Source organism: Anabrus simplex, chromosome 1 (assembly GCF_040414725.1).
Source record: "Anabrus simplex isolate iqAnaSimp1 chromosome 1, ASM4041472v1, whole genome shotgun sequence".
Taxonomy (NCBI): domain Eukaryota; kingdom Metazoa; phylum Arthropoda; class Insecta; order Orthoptera; family Tettigoniidae; genus Anabrus; species Anabrus simplex.
Genome location: NC_090265.1, coordinates 224,565,035 through 224,584,378, shown reverse-complemented (window position 1 = coordinate 224,584,378; position 19,344 = coordinate 224,565,035). Strand labels below are relative to the sequence as shown.

The following is a 19,344-nucleotide window of genomic DNA, read 5'->3' as shown; positions in this document are numbered from 1 at the left end:
CCATGTGGTCAGCACGACGCATCCTCTCGGCCTATATTCTGGGCTTTCGAGACCGGGGCCGCCATCTCACCGTCAGATAGCTCCTCAGTTCTAATCACGCAGACTGAGTGGACCACGAACCAGCCCTCAGGTCGAGGGAAATATCCCTGACCTGGCCGGGAATCGAACCCGGGACCTCCGCTACCTCTACGCCACGGAGCTGGCAGACTTAATTAACAAACAGGATTATATTAACAAAAAGGTAGATTTTCAAACAGGAAATAAGTTTAAATTGGTAAAAGAAATACCCCACTACTCTATATTATATATAATTGGATGTTGGTATATTTGAGATTAATAGACTCAAAAACTACTGGCCGATTTCGCTGAAAATTTCACAATTTGTTCTTATTACTTCTGAGAGGGATTATGAAGTGGTTTGAACGAAATCGAATAGGTACTTTTATTAGTATGAGCAGTTTTATGTAATTTTACTAAATTTCGAAGCCGCACCAAGATTGGATCGACTTGATGGACAGACTGTCGCTAGGCGACAGCAGCTTACGCTATATCATGATAGTCTGGTAATAAATGCTGTATATAGGAGGATGGGAACACGGTGCCATTAGGAGGTTAATTTTCATGCCTGTTATTTGAAAATAGCAATCCAACATGCCATGATCGAGATGTACTTTCATGTCATAGGACCAACAGTTTGAAGAATGTAGCTGTGTGTTAGACGTGTAAAATATTTAGAAAACTGTGAAAAATATAGAATCTCAACAGTGTAAAGACACGCGTTATCACCCACTCCTAATGAAGAGCAACTGGGGTCTCAACGAGCAGAGGCGAGTCTATGTAATCGATCTATAGATGTATATTTACATGTCATTGTATGTGGATATGTATGTGTTACATCTCAGAAAACACCGGAGCGATTTCAACGAAACTTGGTACAGTTGTGACTTAGTATCAGGGGACAAACCTCATGGGAGAAAGACATCACAAGCACCCTTGAAGGCGGGGGTCGAGGGAGCTGAGTTATGTAACTAATCGAAAATAGTGTCAAATCCATATTGGGGGTCGCTGAGATAAATAGTGGTAACTTAATGTGGGTTTTTTAAGTCCAAGTTCTGTTCCCTTTGGTGTGGGGGCGAGTGGGGAGTGAGGTATAAAAAGAATCGGAAATAGCGTTGAATCCATAGTTCTCGGGGTCGCTGAGATGAATAGTGACACTCCGGATTTTTTAAAGTCCAATTTCAGCCACCTTTGGGGTGGAGGCAAGGGGGGAGTGGGATACAAAAATAATCAAAAATAGTGTCGAATCCATAGTTATCGGGGTCGCTGAGATGAATAGTGACACTCCGGATATAAGTAGTGTTGAATCCCTACTTCTTTTGGTCGCTGAGATGAATAGTGACACTCCGGATATTTTATCTCTTAGGGGTAGGGATCGAGGGGGGGGGGGGTGATATAAAGATAATCGAAAATAGTGTCGAATCCATAGTTATCGGGGTCGCTGAGATGAGTAATGGCACTCCGGATTTTTAAGTATTTCAGCCCCCTTTGGGGTGGGGGCGAGTGGGGAGTGAGATATAATAATAATAATATTAATAATAATAATAATAATAATAATAATAATAATAATAGAAAATAAAGTCGAATCCATAGTTTTTGGGGTCTCCGAGATGAATAATGTCACTCCGGAAATTTTTAAAGTCCATGATCACCACCCTTTGGGGTTGGGTGCTAGGCGGTAGTGAGATGTAAAAATAATTGGAAATAGTGACGAATCCACAGTTTTCAGTGTCGCTGAGATGAATTGTGACACGCCGGACTTTTTATAAGTCAAAGTTCAGCCCACTTTGACATAGGGCGAGAAAACGTTAAAAATAAAATGACTAAAATGACCGACATTTGGGATGTATGTTTGTAATTTCCAGAATAGCTGACAACTAAATTTGGTACACATATTTCTTACTATTTGTGAAAAATGCTGTTGTGGAAAGACACAGCTAAACCCCCAGGGGAGGGGGTGAAATATAGATATAAATAAAAACGACCGATATTAGTCTGGAACCATAGTTTTCAGGGCTACTGGAGCGATTTATACCAAACTTGGTAAACATATGACGTATTATCAGGAGACTAACCGCGTGAGGATAAGACACCCTTAGCACCCTAAGTAGGGGAGCCATGAGGTATGAAATTCGGAAATAGTGTCGAATCTACAGCTTTAGGAGTCGATGAAATGAATAGTGCTACCCCGGAAATTTTCAAAGTTCAAGTTGAACTCCCCTTGGCATAGGGGGTGAGAAAAGGCAAAAAAAAAAAAGCCCAAAATGATCGAGATTATGGATGTATTTGTTTATTTTCCATCATGGCTGCCAACTATATTTGGTACAAATATTACTTACTTTGTTCGAAAAATACGGTGGGGACGACACACCCCTATAAATTTTGGGGGAAGTGGTGAAACGCAAATGTAAGTAAAAACGACCAATACATTAATAGTGTCGAATCTACAGATTTCAGGACTACTGAGGCGATTTGAACCAAACTTTGTACAATTATGACTTACTATCAGGAGACTAACCACATGGGGGCAGGACACCCCTAACACCCTTAGGGGTGGGGGTGAGGGGTTTGGAATATAAAAATAATCCAAAATAGTGTCGAATCCTCACTTTTCGGGGTCGCTGAATTGAATAGTGACATTCCGGATGTCGTTGAAGTCCAAGTTGAGCCCCAATCGGAAGGGGCGTTAGTAGGGATGAAGAAATGAAAATGTCCAGATGACCGAGATTATGGATGTTTGAATGTACTGTAGGCCTATGTTCCAGCATAGGTGTCAACTAAACTTGGTAAAAAATATTACCTACTACCAGGAAAAATTACTGTGGGTGCAAGGCACCCCTACAAGCCCTAGAGAAGGGAACGAAATATAGTTATAACTATATTGACCTATATTAGTGTTGAATCCATACTTCTATGGATTACGGGAGAGATTTCAACCAAACTTGGCACACTTATGGCTTATTATCTGGAGAAAAGCTGCGAGGAGGTATGGTAACCCTAGCACCCCTAGGGATGAGGTGGGAGCGGCTGAGATGTAAAGATAATCGAAAATAGTGTCGAATCCATAGGTTTTCGTGGTCGCTGAGGAGAATAGTGACATTCCGGAGGTCGTTGAAGTCCATCTTCAGCCTCCATCGGCGTGGAGATGAGAAGGGGTCGAAAAGAAATAGTCCAAAATGACAGAAATTACGGATGTATGAGTGTTTCTTCCAACATAGCTCTCATACAAAATTGGTTCACATATGACTTACTATCTGAAACAAATACTGTTGGGTAAAAACACCCCTAGCACTCCTAGCGGAGGTGTTGAAATATACAGATGAACGACAATGACTGATATTAATGTCGAATACCATCGTTTACGAGGTCGCTGAGTTGAAGTGTTATACTCTGGATTGTTAAGTCATACTTATGGGTGTATGTGGGTATGTTCCAGAATAGCTCTCAACGAAACGTGGTACACATGTGACTTGCCATCTGGAGAAAGAACCCTGTGGAGATGAAACAGACCAATCCCCGCTGGGAGTGGGAAATGGGAGGGGATGGCATTTAAAAATATTGGAAAATAAACGATATTAATGTTGAATCCATTTTTCATGTGTCGCTGGGACGAACTGTACGCTTTTGAATACCGTGTAAGTCCACGTTCAGCCTCCATTGAGACGAGAGGCAGAATGGGGATTAATAGTAGGCCTAAATAGACTAAAATGCCCGAGATTAGTGTTGAATCCACTGCTTTGGGGGTCACAAGGCTGATTGGTGACAGTCTCAAAGACAGTTGAAATCGTGTAGATCATATCTATAGCGCGACGAATGAATACATGTAGTTATCACTTATTTTTTGAAAGGATACTTCCCAGTAAATTCGAGCTTCCACAAGGATGAAGTTTTACTCAAAATTTAAATAATCTAAAACTTGAAATCAAACACATCTAAATAACACTAAAACTATATAATAATATCCCAAGAAGGAATTTTATAAATATTCACTTCACACGTAACTGATTGGTAATACTAATCTTAAAAGTAAGTAAAAGTAAAGGAAAACCGGACAACGCCGGTACTAAAGCTAGTATGATACAAAATTCACAATTCTAGCCTTTTAGGCAAGCAACTCAATGTTGGAAAAATCCTAGGGATATAAGGTACGAATTTTAGGTAAATAAAATATAATAAAGTATAAGAATATATTCTTTACTTATTCCAATCATTTTCTTAATCATCGTTATCCGGTCGATTAGATTAGCAGGTTGCCTTTTTCTAACACTACGAGCGCTAATGTTGAGTCAATGCTTAGTTTCACTTAAGCCCTTTTAACTACATTCGGTGTGGAAATTTTCCAAAACACATCAAAAATCTCCTGAGGATAATGAATCAAGGAACACATTACGGAAAGAGTTATGTAAATAAGTTAATTTGGCTAGGATTTGAAAAAAAAAAAAAAAGAAAACGAGTAAAGAAACAAAGGATTTTAGGCCGGAAGTGATTTTCTATTTTTTTTTTCTTTTTTAGTTTGATTGAGCTGTCCAAGACTGACTATTTGAAATCTTCCCGGGCCCTTTAGCTCTTCAGCTTTCGGCACAATTGATATTATAGCTTAATTTTACGTTTTTCGTAGTGTCTGCTAAGAAATGTTTTCAACATTTAAGAAAGTTTAAACAAATTCTGTCGGCACTAATTTCGTAATGGATTGAAAAGAAATGAATTATCTATTGAACATGAACCCAGGGCTACCTAAATCGAAGGCCCTGCCTAAAATCCATAAACATCAATCAATCAATCAATCAATCAATACTGATCTGCATTTAGGGCGTCGCCCAGGTGGCAGATTCCCTATCTGTTGTTTTCCTAGCCTTTTCCTAAAGACCTTCGTAAGTTATTCAAATCCCTAATTCCCTTTCCTATAAATGAATATTTGTCCCAATTTGTCCTCTTGAATTCCAACTTTATCTTCATGTTGTGATCTTTCCTACTTTTAAAGACACCACTCAAACTTATTCGTCTACCAATGCCATTCCACGCCACCTCTCCACTGACAGCTCGGAACATACCACTTAGTCAAGCAGCTCGTCTTATTTCTCCCAGTTCTTCCCAGCCCAAACTTAGCAACATTTTTGTAACGCTATTCTTTTGTCGGAAATCACCCAAAACAAATCGAGCTGCTTTTCTTGGGATTTTTTCCAGTTCTTGAGTCAAATAATCCCGATGAGGGTCCCGTACACTGGAACCATACTCTAGTTGGGGTCTTACCAGAGACTTATATGCCCTCTCCTTTACATCCTTACTACAACCCCTAGACACCCTCATAACCATGTGCAGAGATCTGTACCCTTTATTTACAATCCCATTTATGTGATTACCCCAAATGGAGATCTTTCCTTACATTAACACCCAGACACTAATATGATCCCCAAAATGAACTTTCACCCCATCAACGCAGTAATTAAAAGTGAGAGGACTTTTCCTATTTGTGAAACTCACGACCTGACTTTTAACCCTGTTTATCATCATACCATTGCCTACTGTCCATCTCACAACATTATCGAGGCCATTTTGCACTTGCTCACAATCTTGTAACTTATTTATTACTCTATACAAAATAACATCATCCACAAAAAGCCTAATCTCTGATTTCACTCCTTTACTCATATCATTTATATATATAAAAGAAAACATAAAGGTCCAGTAATATTGCCTTGAGGAATTCTCCTCTTAATTATTACAGAGTCAGATAAAGCTTCGCCTACTCTATTTTCTAGAAATATAGCAACCCATTCAGTCACTCTTTTGTCTAGTCCAATTGCACTCATTTTTGCTAGTAGTCTCCCATGATCCACCCTATCAAATGCTTTAACAGGTCAATCCCGATACAGTCCATTTGACCTCCTGAATCCAAGATATCTGACTCACCTATCAGGCCCACAATTAATTTTAAAAACAGCCCCGTATAAAAGACGGCACAATTTATACAAAAATAATTAAAGACACATTTTAGATTCTGTAACAAGACTAACCTTTTTAACACTATGGATTTCTGCAACAATGCCAAGCCCTTAAATTATCTAAAGGCAACACCATCCACAGCTTTAACATAAGGCATATGTACTAAAACGTACCAGTCTCAGAAACAATTAGCAATACACTACATAGTGGTTTAAGCATAATTGTAAGAGAAGAATTTCTAAACATTCTAACATTTACACTAGACAATATATTTTTTTAACAAGGACATATTGTGGCTACTCCGACCACTACTCTTATACTTACATCTCCTTCACACAATATACATAACATTTGTTTGAGCGCCAGTTGCTTTTTTAAGAAAAACAACAAAATTCGGTAGAGCATACCTCTTATATCAATTATCTCAAGGCGTGAGGTGATAAACTCACATATCTGGCAATATACAGGGATATGGATCAGGACAATATTAAATTACTGTTGCATTTCCACAATTGAGGATTGTACATGGAACTGGAATCACTTATTATAATTAAAATAAAACTGAGTTTATGACTATAATTTACGTCACAATGAACAATCATTGACGTCTTTTAATTTAACAAAAGAAATATATCGTGAGATTTGCGGTACTAATAAAAGGAAAATTTAATCTAAACAAAAAAACTATTGGCATGAACTTGAAGTGAGATGTGATATCGCCGCTGATTACACTCTTCTTCATGTTATGAATGCATAACATGTCTGATGCTTTAATTACCTGTTGTCTGCATACACCGCTGTTGAACTTGAAATTCTTGGGAAAACCTGTGAGCTGAAGTCGGGAGCCGTCTGCTGTTATCTTATATAACAAGGAGTTGGCCTACATACCATGTACGCGTGTAGGGAGCTCCAATGTAATTACGTCCACTCAATATATTTTAAATAATTGGAAAATATTATTGAAACATCTTGTGAAGTCCATCCTCACAAGAAGATGATGTTTCTTTATCAGCATAGTACCCGTCTCTGCTCGGATACAACCACCACTTGTAGACTTCCTCGATGATTACCTCTTCAAACACAACTCTTAGCTCTGACCATCACACTAAGACCACTTCTTCCATTTGATACATCTGACTGTTACATATGATCTGCACGATATCAACTGCTTATGAACTGAGTACCATCAACTGAATAGATATGATGAACTGAGTACCTCTCCCTATCGTAGCATCACCTTATATCACCTCGCGATGACGACTCATCTCCCCACTCACGGTTCATCCCTTCCACTTCAACATACAGTAGCTGGCGAATACTGACACTTGGTCGCAATCACGTGCCCACGCACTGATGTCATCAGTCAAGCGTTGTCTAAGCTTACCCAAGCGGACCGAGAATGACTATGCCGAATGCGTCACCGGGAAATCTCCTTGCACAGTTAAACATAGCCTCGATTGCAAAATACTATGCCAGCTCATCTAGCCAAAGTTACAAGCCACAGCATGACAATATGAAACCAACAAATCTCACTTACTACAATCCAGAATAATTACAAACATATTCACTTAACCTATGATGAAATACAATAATATACGTGATACCTAATTATTACAGTCTATATGATGAGAAACAGAATATATAAAATCTAATGAATCGGGTTAATAATGATAATAATAATAATAATAATAATAATAATGATAATAATAATAATAATAATAATAATAAATACAGAATGGAGTCTGTAACCCTGTTGTACGGTTACAATATATAAGCAAGAGAAAAGATTTTCTATTGGTTCACCAGCGTCTGGTATTCTGGCTAACATCTATATGGATTAGAGACGAGCAAAATTGTTAATAAAATACAGGGTTAGATTTATGGCTAAAATTTGCTGATGATATATTTGTAGTCATTAATGAGCAGGAATTCAAACCGGACGAACTATTAGAACGTTTAAACAGCACAGATAAACACATGAAATTCAGTCTTGAATCCGAAGAGATGTTCAATAAATTTCCAAATTCTTCGCAATTATTTAAGAAAAGACTAGCTTAGGTAAACAACAGATAGGGAATCTGCCACCTGTGTGACTGCCCTAAATGCAGATCAGTGGTGATTGGTTGATTGATTGATTGATTGATTGATTGATTGATTGATTGATTGATTGATTGATTGATTGATTGATTGATTGATTGATTGATTGATTGATTAAAGAGAATAAAACCCTCAATTATCTCGACATGACGATATCCAGAGTGAGTGATCACTTTGAATATCAGAGTTTTAGGAAACCCACTCACACGGATATAATTATCAAAAAAGGACTAACCACCCAGAGCAACACTTAAAGCTGCCTTTCATAGTATGATTAACAGGGCAGGTAATACAGCATTAACTAAAAGAAAGTTTGTTGAGGAAATGAGAATTATCCATAAAATCGCTAATAACAATGGATACTCTAGAAAGTATGTGAATCAGATAAAAAACAAGACCATTAACAGACCCAAAACCCTCCTTGACAAAAAAAAAAAAAAAAAAAAAAAAGAACAGGAAAAGAACGCCACTTTAAATACTTGAACAGAAATTCACATGGCTTAGATAAGATATTCACCGAACATAACAAACTGTCATTCCGAACTAATATTTTTTATTATTATTATTTAACTCATATAGTGTGAATAAAACTAGTCTGTATAACAAATCGGGTGTATATTTTTTGACATGCCAGGGTCGATCCGGGCGGAACATTTCAATGCGTTATAAGGAGCATGTTAATGCAAAAAGAAAGAAGAAGAAGAAAGAAACAAACCAGATATTATTCAGCTATATGCGAGCATATGCACAGTAAAAATCATCAATTGACGAATATACCTGGGTAGAACAAGAAGATGTAAAATTATTACATCCGGTGCATAAAGGGAGACGCATGAATATATTGGAAAAATTAGAAATTTGCATGTCGCAAAAACAAAATACGGATCATAATTTAAACGAATATAATGTAGAAGAAAACCCGCTGTTTAAGCTGGACAAACTTTTCTTTTTTTGCGGGAGGACACAGCAGTAGTTCAACATCTCCCCTCCACACAGCTCACACTTCTCCTCCTTACTCCCTTCCTCCGCCCGGTTACGTACGAGGCCGTTCAAGTTCAACAGTCTGTCGCCTCTCGCCGACGCTCATGATTCATAACAGTTGTCTCACTTGCATGTAAGCTATCACTTGCTGTATGTCTCTGCTTTTATTAGGAAGAGTTTCAGTATGGTAAGCCTCATCTTATTTTGTTCCTTCTTTATAGATAGATACGGTACCGAAGGAATACACACAACATGGCAGGCAAAATCTTTTACAATTACAACGCGAATGGACACGTTTTGTCACTCACTACAGTGTAAACAAGGTCAAAGCTAAACAGTATTTTATGGATTCAATCAACACGGATTTTGATGCATCATTATAGATCGTATCAAGAGACCTATCGATTTTCAGTTGCGAACGAAAGAAAACCAGGGGATCCTGAAATGTCAACATGGTTATGTGTGGCCTAAACGAACTTACCGGTACCTGTGTTTTTCGAACAACTGTCATAATTAATTTAAGTTATTATAAAGAGCAATACTATTAAGACAACATTTCAAGGTCAAGCTGAACGTGAAGCTGAAGGTTTTCAACCATAGCTATTCGATTATTTTAAGTAGATGTAGTGATTTTATAATTAGATAGATGTAGACATGCTAAGAGAGTTTTTATAGTTGTGGGCTGATAAAGAGCTGTTCTCGAAACATGTACTCATGAAATTATGTAAATAATAAATTCCAGATTGTACTTGTAACTATTGACAAGGCGGATCCAAAAGTAGTTTAGCAGCTGTGAGTTTGTATTTGGGAGATGGTGGGTTCGAACCCCACTGTCGGCAGCCCTGAAGATGTTTATCCGTGGTTCCCCCATTTTCACACCAGGCAAAAGCTGGGGTTGTACCTTAATTAAGGCCATGACCGCTTCTTTCTCACTCCTAGCCCTTTCCTTTTCCATCGCCGCCATTAAGACCCATCTGTGTTGGTGTGCCGTAAAGCAAATTGTAAAAAAAAAAAAAAAAAAAAAAAAAAAAAAAAAAAAAAAAAAAAGTGATGAAAACTTTAATATAGTGAGGTCAGTAGTCGTCAGGTAGAGGTACATATTATACTGAAAATGCATAATGAAAGAAACAGTGTGTATATGTATGTCTACCCTCTCAGTCCCGTTTCCTGATAAGGAGTCGGGATAAGGTGAGATGAAATTATTTGGCAACTTTTTACTCTAACCTTAGTTGAGGAGCTAATGCAGATGAAATGGTTTTTAGTTAATGTAAGGAGGTGAAAGGAATCGGCTGTGGCCTATGAATAGGAACTGTTCCGGAATTGGCCTGGAAGTGAAAATGTAAAACCACAGAAAACCATTCCCAGGACAGCCAACATGGGGTTCGAACCCACTCCCCTCCCGAATACAGAACTTGGCCCCATAGTCGTTGCGCGGTAACACGCGTAGCTACTCCGCTCGGTATATTTAAACAATAATGCAAGTACATAATTAATTATGAACACTTCCTCAATGAAACAGTTAATTACTAAACGAGTACTGCATCCTCGGCAGCCATACTTGTTACGAAAATTCAATCAATATAAAGAATGAAGCTTTTTCTACAAATTCGTGGAAACTTATTTCATCTGTAACAGTTAGTTTACGAAATAGAGAGGTTTCAATAAAACCTCGTGAAAACGGAACAATTTTAACCAGTGCTTTCTTTCTAGAAAGAGAGGTGCCGGAACTCTCAGGATGGAAACAAGAAAAACTGTTAGGCTTTTTTAAACAACAATCGTAATTTACATACAGTACAACTTTCGTTAGATATTCAAAACAGCCTCCAGGCTTAAAACATTCGGGTCGTGCTTTTGGTCTCCTGCAGGATAGTGAACGTACTTAGTTGAATTAAACACAGTTAGATGAGGTCTAACAATGTCCGTCTCGTTGGCTGAATGGTCAGCGTACTGGCCTTCGGTTCAGAGGGTCACGGGTACGATTCCCGGCCGGGTCGGGGATTTTAGTCGCTTCTGATTATCTTGGCTCGGGGACGGGGTATATGTGTCCGTCCCAACATTCTCCTCTTCATATTCAGACAACATACCACACTACCAACCACCACAGAAACACGCAATAGTGATTACATCCCTCCATATAGGGCTGCATCAGGAAGGGCATCCGGCCGTAAAACAGGGCCACATGCACATGTGCGACACATTTCGCACCCGCGACCCCACAGGTGAGGGAAAAAGCAGCAGGAAAGGAAAAAAAGAAAGAGGAGGTCCAACAATATTTCAGAACAATAGTGAGGATAATATTTTCACGATATGGAAGACCTTTCTAGAATTACAGTGATGTTCAAGTGGGAAAATCACCTTTCACACTCACTGGAAGAAATACGTACTGTATTCAGAGTGTGCCGAATCTTGCTCAGTTTGGCGGGTATAATTATTATTATTTTTCTTTCTGAATTTCAGATGATCTCCGAAGGTTCGAATGAGTCTCTTTCAATGAGCTGAAATCTTCTCGTCAGTGTGCATCGAAACAGTCGATGTGCGATATTTAACATGTCTTTCGCTAATTTCAAAACAAATTTTAGCAAGGACGTGTGGCAACCGGGGATCAGCAACACTCAGGACGACCTGTCAATGTGCGGACCGACGTGACTCGTGCCGTCATCGAGCAGCTTCTGGAGGAAGATAACCGGGCTACCACTTCTTGTCATGAATGAAATGGCGTATGGCTTTTAGTGCCGGGAGTATCTGAGGACATGTTCGGCTCGCCAGGTGCAGATCTTTTGATTTGACACCCGTAGGCGACCTGCGCGTCGTGATGAGGATGAAATTATTATGAAGACGACACACACACCCAGTTCCCCTGCCGGCGAAATTAACCAATGATGGTTAAAATTCCCGACCCTGCCGGGAATCGAACCCGGGACCCCTGTGACCAAAGGCCAGCACGCTAACAATTTCGCCATCGATGAATTTTGGGCCAGGGCATATGAACCGGAACTCAAACGTTAGTCCGCGGAGTAGTGACATGCCGTCCTCCTGTTACCAGCGTACTAGGTGGTCGGAGCATGTTGCATATCGCATCCACCGTTGAACATTCCGTCAGTGCATGCGGTACCCACCACGATATGATTTTGCGCAGTTGCAGCTCTGTCCACGATATCCTATGGATGGTACTTTTCTCGATGCTACTTGCCCTCCCTTAAGTCCAGTAGAGTCAGTCCATCGTCTGTCTTTCTCCAGGAGCTGCTCGATGACGGCAAAAGCCACATCGGTCCTCACACTGACTAATCGTCCCGAGCGTTGCTGATCACCGCTTGCCACACATACTACTACTAAACCGTTTTCATCCCGTCCCTGAAGGGGGCGGCGGGCCTTCCGGACGGTAACGTTAGTGGATGCCGAGTGGGTTTCGGCCCATACGTGGCTACGGCTGGTCCGTGGTCCAACATTTCTGCTCACTGACCGGCCAACCAAGCAGAGGAGGGGTGGCGACGGCTTTTCTGTGGCTCTATGCCTCTGTATTCGGGAGACGGGAAAGGCCCGGACCTCATGGCTGGTCCGCACCGTTGGCTGTCCTTAGAATGGTTTTCCGTGGTTTTCCATTCTTTTGCACTAAGGCGAATGCCAGGACAGTTCCTAGTATAGGTCACGGCCGCCAAACCCCTCACCTTCTCCGAGCATCTCCTTCACCGTAACAAATCTCCCGGCCTGAGAGATGGCGTCACCGTCTAAGAGGCCCGGCTTCCCCTTCAGAGGAGGAATGACAATTTTAGTAGTAGTAGTAGTAGTAGATGGTAACGCCGTCTCGCAGACCAGGGAGATTTGCTACGGTGAAGGTGAGAGAGTTGGGGCCGTGTCCTATACTAGGAACTGTCCCGGCATTCGCCTTAGTGCAGGAGAAAGCCACGGAAAACAATTCTCAGGACAGCTGACGGTGGGAACCAGCCCCTCTCCGCCTCCCGAATACAGAGGCATAGAGACGTGGCCACCCCTCCTCTGCTCGGTTTGCCACACGTCCTTGCTGAAAGTTTCCTACCCACCATGCTACTGTACGGTATGGGATGGCATTATTCCCGAAGGCTTATCTGTGACATTCTCTCGCATGTCTCTCCCGGAGAACGGCTGCGCAACATGGGCTACGTCCATCTCGGACCACGCTCGCCACACAATAGTGGTGGGGACGGAGCGAGTAGAACCGTAGAGTAACTCGGTTCTTCAGGTTTACGTGACGTCACAGCGGAGCACCGATTCAACTCGAATACTCCGTACAGCGCTGCGGGTGCTTCAGTAAACCTTCCAGCCAGGCTACACTCGCAACACCGCTGTGCTGCTGTTCAGACTCTAGACTGAGACGTCTGTTCTATTTGTGTTTCCTTATACTACACATATCTTTGTTTAAGTTTTTGAGCTATGTTTTCTACCGATATTTGTAATAAGAAAGAAGCAATGATGCCATGAAAGTCCTCACAAGCATGGCACTATTTTACTAGCAGTCCAGGTAGAAAATCCGCTACTTGTAAAATTTGCAATCAAATCTATTGTACTAGTGGAGGAACATCAAATTTATGGAATCACATAAAACGGTCGCATCGTAAGGACATGGACCTGTAGCTTAGATCCTTTCCAACAGACCAAATAAAACAGCTAGGCCACCATAGCTCAAACGGTAGAGCTACCAGCGCGAAGTCGGGAGGTTGTGGGTTCGGATCCCGCTGGTGTCCGGTTGGCAATTTTTTTATCTGTGCTTAACGTCTCTTCGACACGTACTAAATGCACGTAACACGACCTAATAGGTTGAGAGTCGATTTCGATTACAATGCGGTCGTGAAAATTCAATATTCATTGACCCTTAAGTGAACTTGCTCTTGCTTACCTTAGCGTACCTGCTACATCTGTGCCCGCATATAGGTATTTCCATGTGCTGGACAAATTCTTTCAGACCGAAGGTCGTCGCTTTCTGCAAAATGAGCTGTAAATCTGATATTTCTGAGTGGAAATCCCTCCTGCATAACACCTGTTCCATGCAATACAGAACACCAACGGTACTTCCCATACTGTCTGTGTTCAACGTGTTGTGTCTTGATTTTAATGCTTGTCACAAGATGAAGAATTGGGTTCATTTGTCTACTTTACTTATTTCCATTACTGATGTTATCTTCACAGATTTTTCATTTAACTCCTTACAACATAGTTATAAATGAAATGTTTGACATTATGAGTTTATGCACATTTCAAAGCACTAGATTTCGTTTCGTCAATTATCACATTATGGAATACGGTACGTTTATGCATATGCATTAATATTTATTGTATTTACTTATTCATTTGTATATTTCTTTCTTTATATATATGTACTTGGTATGCCTTATATTAAGCAGAGATTTGTAATTACACTGTTTGTTACGTTATGTGTTAAATTTATATTACATTATAAAAATTGTGCAAATAACAAATAACAGAAGTACGGAGCATTACCACTGATAATAATTGATAATCTTCTTTATAAATGTAAACTGTAGCTTAGAAGGTCAATATAAAGTTTAAATTTACCGCTATAAAGTTGTACTCGGTTCAACCGAGTAATGACGTCACAGCACTTGCTCCGAACCGCTCCGTCCCCACCACTACCACACAACTGATTTCACAGCTTTCTCTGTGTCCGTGATATTCCAGCAATCACAGAACCATCTGTTGTTGTGAATACACACTATGCCTGCATAGTTTCCACGCGACGAATAGCAGTTTGCGACCCTCTCACGTATCTGCAAGAAGAAAAAAGTAGTTGCAATGACTTTCGCTCCAACCCTCGTATTATTTATTTATTTATTTATTTATTTATTTATTTATTTATTTATTTATTTATTTATTTATTTATTTATTTATTTATTTCCAAATAATCTCACTAGGGCTACGCAAAGTACTTACAGGCATGCTTTTGCCTTCCTTAATGCCCATATTCCTTCTATTACTTTAGTGTGGACTTCCTATCTGTCTTCAGACCAGGTTGTTCCAGGATCTTCTTTGGTCTTTCCTCCTGGTCAATTTGCCATTCGTGAATTTTGGATCTGAAGATTACCCTGTTTTGGATATCTACTGGTGTAGGAAATTTCTACCTGTTCCAAATCGGTTTTGATTTCGCCAATCCATTTCATTACAAGTTGTCCATTTCATGACCGTATCGATGTTTAATCAAGAAGTAAGTATAAATAACCACCTAATCGATACTTTATTAATGCCTCAGGCAAATTGAATAAAATTAAAACTTACAGGACATGTTTCGATCACTTAGTGGTCCTCTTCAGCTGTATAAATAAAGAACTGGAAAGAAAAACATTATGACAATAAGCACAAATAAAAGTTCTTTGGAGACTCCTTTGATAAAAATGGAGGTCATCAGAATAGGTCATCTTGCCTCTCGTTCTTGTTTGGAAAAGATGTTTATTCTGCGCTGTCTAGAGGGTCTGACTTTGAGCGCGACCTGGTGAAGTAACGATGTGATACAGTTTGACAGTTCATGGAAAGCTCTGGAGAGAAGGGAAGTAGAGTTTTATCGTCATCTAAAATAACATGTGAGGGAGGAGGGAGATTAGGCTGTGCTTCTGCGATGTCGTGTTTGATTATATCTCTTGTTCGTCTAGTCTGTTTCATGTCTACCCATTCTAAGTATTTGCTAATATTCTCATATAAGATGTTTTTATGCTCGTTGTTTTCGTTGAGATTCTCTTCACCGTTTTCCAATTTATCAGGAACGATGTGGATGTTTTCTAGGTTGTTCATAAGATTACCTTTATTAATTATACAGATAATTTGAAGGTCCTGTTTTATATTGGTGAATTTGTGGTTGGACTCCTTCATATGGGATCCCATGGCAGAGAATCTTTTGTATCTTTCAGCATTGACGTGTTCTTGATATCTAATTGAGAAGTTCCTTCCAGATTGTCCCACGTAAGTTTTTTTACATTGAGCACAAGTCAGCTTATAAATACCCGATTCCTGGAATTCGTCATCTTTAAGTTTATTAGCTTTATTATGACTAAAGAATCTATGTTTAGTGTTGTTGTTTGTAGAGAAGGCTACCTTGGTATTGTGTTTCTTGAATAAGTTGGTGATTTCGTAAATCTTCGGGTTATTAAAGGTGAATTTTACATATCCTTTTTCTTTTGAATGCTGTTTTAAGTTTAATTTGTTGTTGGTATTTGCATTTAGTGATGATTTTATTGATGAATTTCAAACTGAAACCATTATGTAGAGCCTGTTGACGAATGAAAGAAAGTTCCTTTTTTCTGTCTGTTTCTGTTAGCGGAATTTCAAAGGCTCTGTTGACGAAACTATAATAAGCTGATTTCTTTTGCGAGATGGGATGTAAAGAATCACTTTTGATTGTAGTCAGGGTAAAAGTGGAAATGGTTATCTTTACGAATTGTTTGGATATCCAGAAAATTGAGTATGCCTTTCTCTTCTTCTTCAGCTGTAAATTTTATGTTTGGGTCTAAATTATTCAAAGTATTAAGGATACTGTGACTATCATTTATTTCCTTGTTAATTATGGCATAGGTATCATCAACATATCGAAGCCAGAGATCGAGTCCAACAAATCTAAATAAGCATCAACCTAAATCTTCTTTTAATTGTGAAGAATTCCCACACCCCGTCATGAACTTGTCGAACACGACGTTTACAGAACAAGAATTACATTTATTAAGCAAAGGGCCTAATCACAATTGGCATAGTTTCGATAACAGACAAGTATTAATACAAACTTTAGCAGAAACAGAGACAGCCATACAAACCCTTCCAGTCGACATTCAGAATGACGTACGGTACGAAGCAAAGAAAAAAATTCCCTCCATAATTAGAGGGTTACTAACCAATTCCACAAACACTAAAATCGAGAAGGATCTTCAGCATAAAATTAGACAAAGTGATGTAGTGATAACGAAAGCTGATAAAGGTGGAACAGTAGTAATATTAAATGAAACCGAATACATCAATAAAACAGAAACTTTTTTCACTAACAACAAATTTAAGGTAATTGAGAAAGACCCCACCCTAAAAATTCAAAAGAATTTGAAAGGGATACTGAAGCAAAGCTGCTTCCTTTTTAACGACCAAGATATTAAAAAACTCATTAATATGAATCCAGGACTTCCTAAGGCAAGAGCTATGCCTAAATTACATAAAAAGGATGCACCTATGAGACCTATAATTAATTTTCGGAGAAGCCCCACATACAAAATATCCCAATTTATTCATAGGTTCTTAACTCATAACTACGTATTTTATACCAAATCTTCGATAAAAAAACTCCAAAGAGTTCTGCATTGCTATTAAGGATTTCATGTTAACTTCATCTCATGTAACAAGTTCCTTCGACATCAAGGACATGTACACGAACATTCCTATTAAGAACACCATTGAGATTATAAAGACGAATTTATTAATTCACAAACGTATCAGTATACCTGAAATAGAAAACTTCATTACTATCTTGGAATTCGTTTTGAACCACAATTTCTTCTCTTTTAATAATAAAATATATCAGCAAGATGGACTTCCAATGGGAGCGCCGGCTTCTGGAATTTTAGCTAACATTTACCTCGACTTTTTGGAACACACTCAGATAGTAGGTCACATTAAAGGACTCGATCTCTGGCTTCGATATGTTGATGATACCTATGCCATAATTAACAAGGAAATAAATGATAGTCACAGTATCCTTAATACTTTGAATAATTTAGACCCAAACATAAAATTTACAGCTGAAGAAGAAGAGAAAGGCATACTCAATTTTCTGGATATCCAAACAATTCGTAAAGACAACCATTTCCAATTTAAAATATACAGGAAACCCACTTTTACCCCGACTACAATCAAAAGTGATTCTTTACATCCCATCTCGCAAAAGAAATCAGCTTATTATAGTTTCGTCAACAGAGCCTTTGAAATTCCGCTTACAGAAACAGACAGAAAAAAGGAACTTTCTTTCATTCATCAACAGGCTCTACATAATGGTTTCAGTTTGAAATTCATCAATAAAATCATCACTAAATGCAAATACCAACAACAAATTAAACTTAAACAGCATTCAAAAGAAAAAGGATATGTAAAATTCACCTTTAATAACCCGAAGATTTACGAAATCACCAACTTATTCAAGAAACACAATACCAAGGTAGCCTTCTCTACAAACAACAACACTAAACATAGATTCTTTAGTCATAATAAAGCTAATAAACTTAAAGATGACGAATTCCAGGAATCGGGTATTTATAAGCTGACTTGTGCTCAATGTAAAAAAACTTACGTGGGACAATCTGGAAGGAACTTCTCAATTAGATATCAAGAACACGTCAATGCTGAAAGATACAAAAGATTCTCTGCCATGGGATCCCATATGAAGGAGTCCAACCACAAATTCACCAATATAAAACAGGACCTTCAAATTATCTGTATGATTAATAAAGGTAATCTTATGAACAACCTAGAAAACATCCACATCGTTCTTGATAAATTGGAAAACGGTGAAGAGAATCTCAACGAAAACAACGAGCATAAAAACATCTTATATGAGAATATTAGCAAATAATTAGAATGGGTAGACATGAAACAGACTAGACGAACAAGAGATATAATCAAACACGACATCGCAGAAGCACAGCCCAATCTCCCTCCTCCCTCACATGTTATTTTAGATGACGATAAAACTCTACTTCCCTTCTCTCCAGAGCTTTCCATGAACTGTCAAACTGTATCACATCGTTACTTCACCAGGTCGCGCTCAAAGTCAGACCCTCTAGACAGCGCAGAATAAACATCTTTTCCAAACAAGAACGAGAGGCAAGATGACCTATTCTGATGACCTCCATTTTTATCAAAGGAGTCTCCAAAGAACTTTTATTTGTGCTTATTGTCATAATGTTTTTCTTTCCAGTTCTTTATTTATACAGCTGAAGAGGACCAGTAAGTGGTCAAAACATGTCCTGTAAGTTTTAATTTTATTCAATTTGCCTGAGGCATTAATAAAGTATCGATTAGATGGTTATTTATACTTACTTCTTAATCAATTTCATTGCGTCTCTTTTGGCTTTACTCCTGTTTTCATAGAATTCGACTATTTGTTTTGTAAGTCTGTCTGTCTTTTCAAAAAATATCTCGAGGCCGACTTTTTTCTGCAGTTTCTTTCAGGAGTTCTATTATTATTATTATTATTATTATTATTATTGCACAAGGGTAGGAGATAGAAAGAAATGGCAAGGCGTGGGATCCTGG

General features: G+C 38.9%; 1 protein-coding gene across 5 annotated transcripts in view; it reads left to right on the top strand.

Annotated features, from left to right (window-relative positions):
- LOC136861679 (solute carrier organic anion transporter family member 74D) overlaps positions 1-19,344 on the top strand; it is a 287,694-nt gene that overhangs the window by 85,483 nt on the left and 182,867 nt on the right. The window contains exon 1 of one of the 5 annotated variants that reach the window (XM_068230946.1): positions 9,170-9,265. The exons of the other annotated variants lie outside the window; for them this stretch is intronic. Within the exon in view, the coding sequence (XP_068087047.1) occupies positions 9,263-9,265 (3 nt within the window). The 5' untranslated portion in view covers positions 9,170-9,262. Of the gene's footprint in view, positions 1-9,169; positions 9,266-19,344 lie in introns of those variants that run through there. 5 annotated transcript variants of the gene reach the window in all.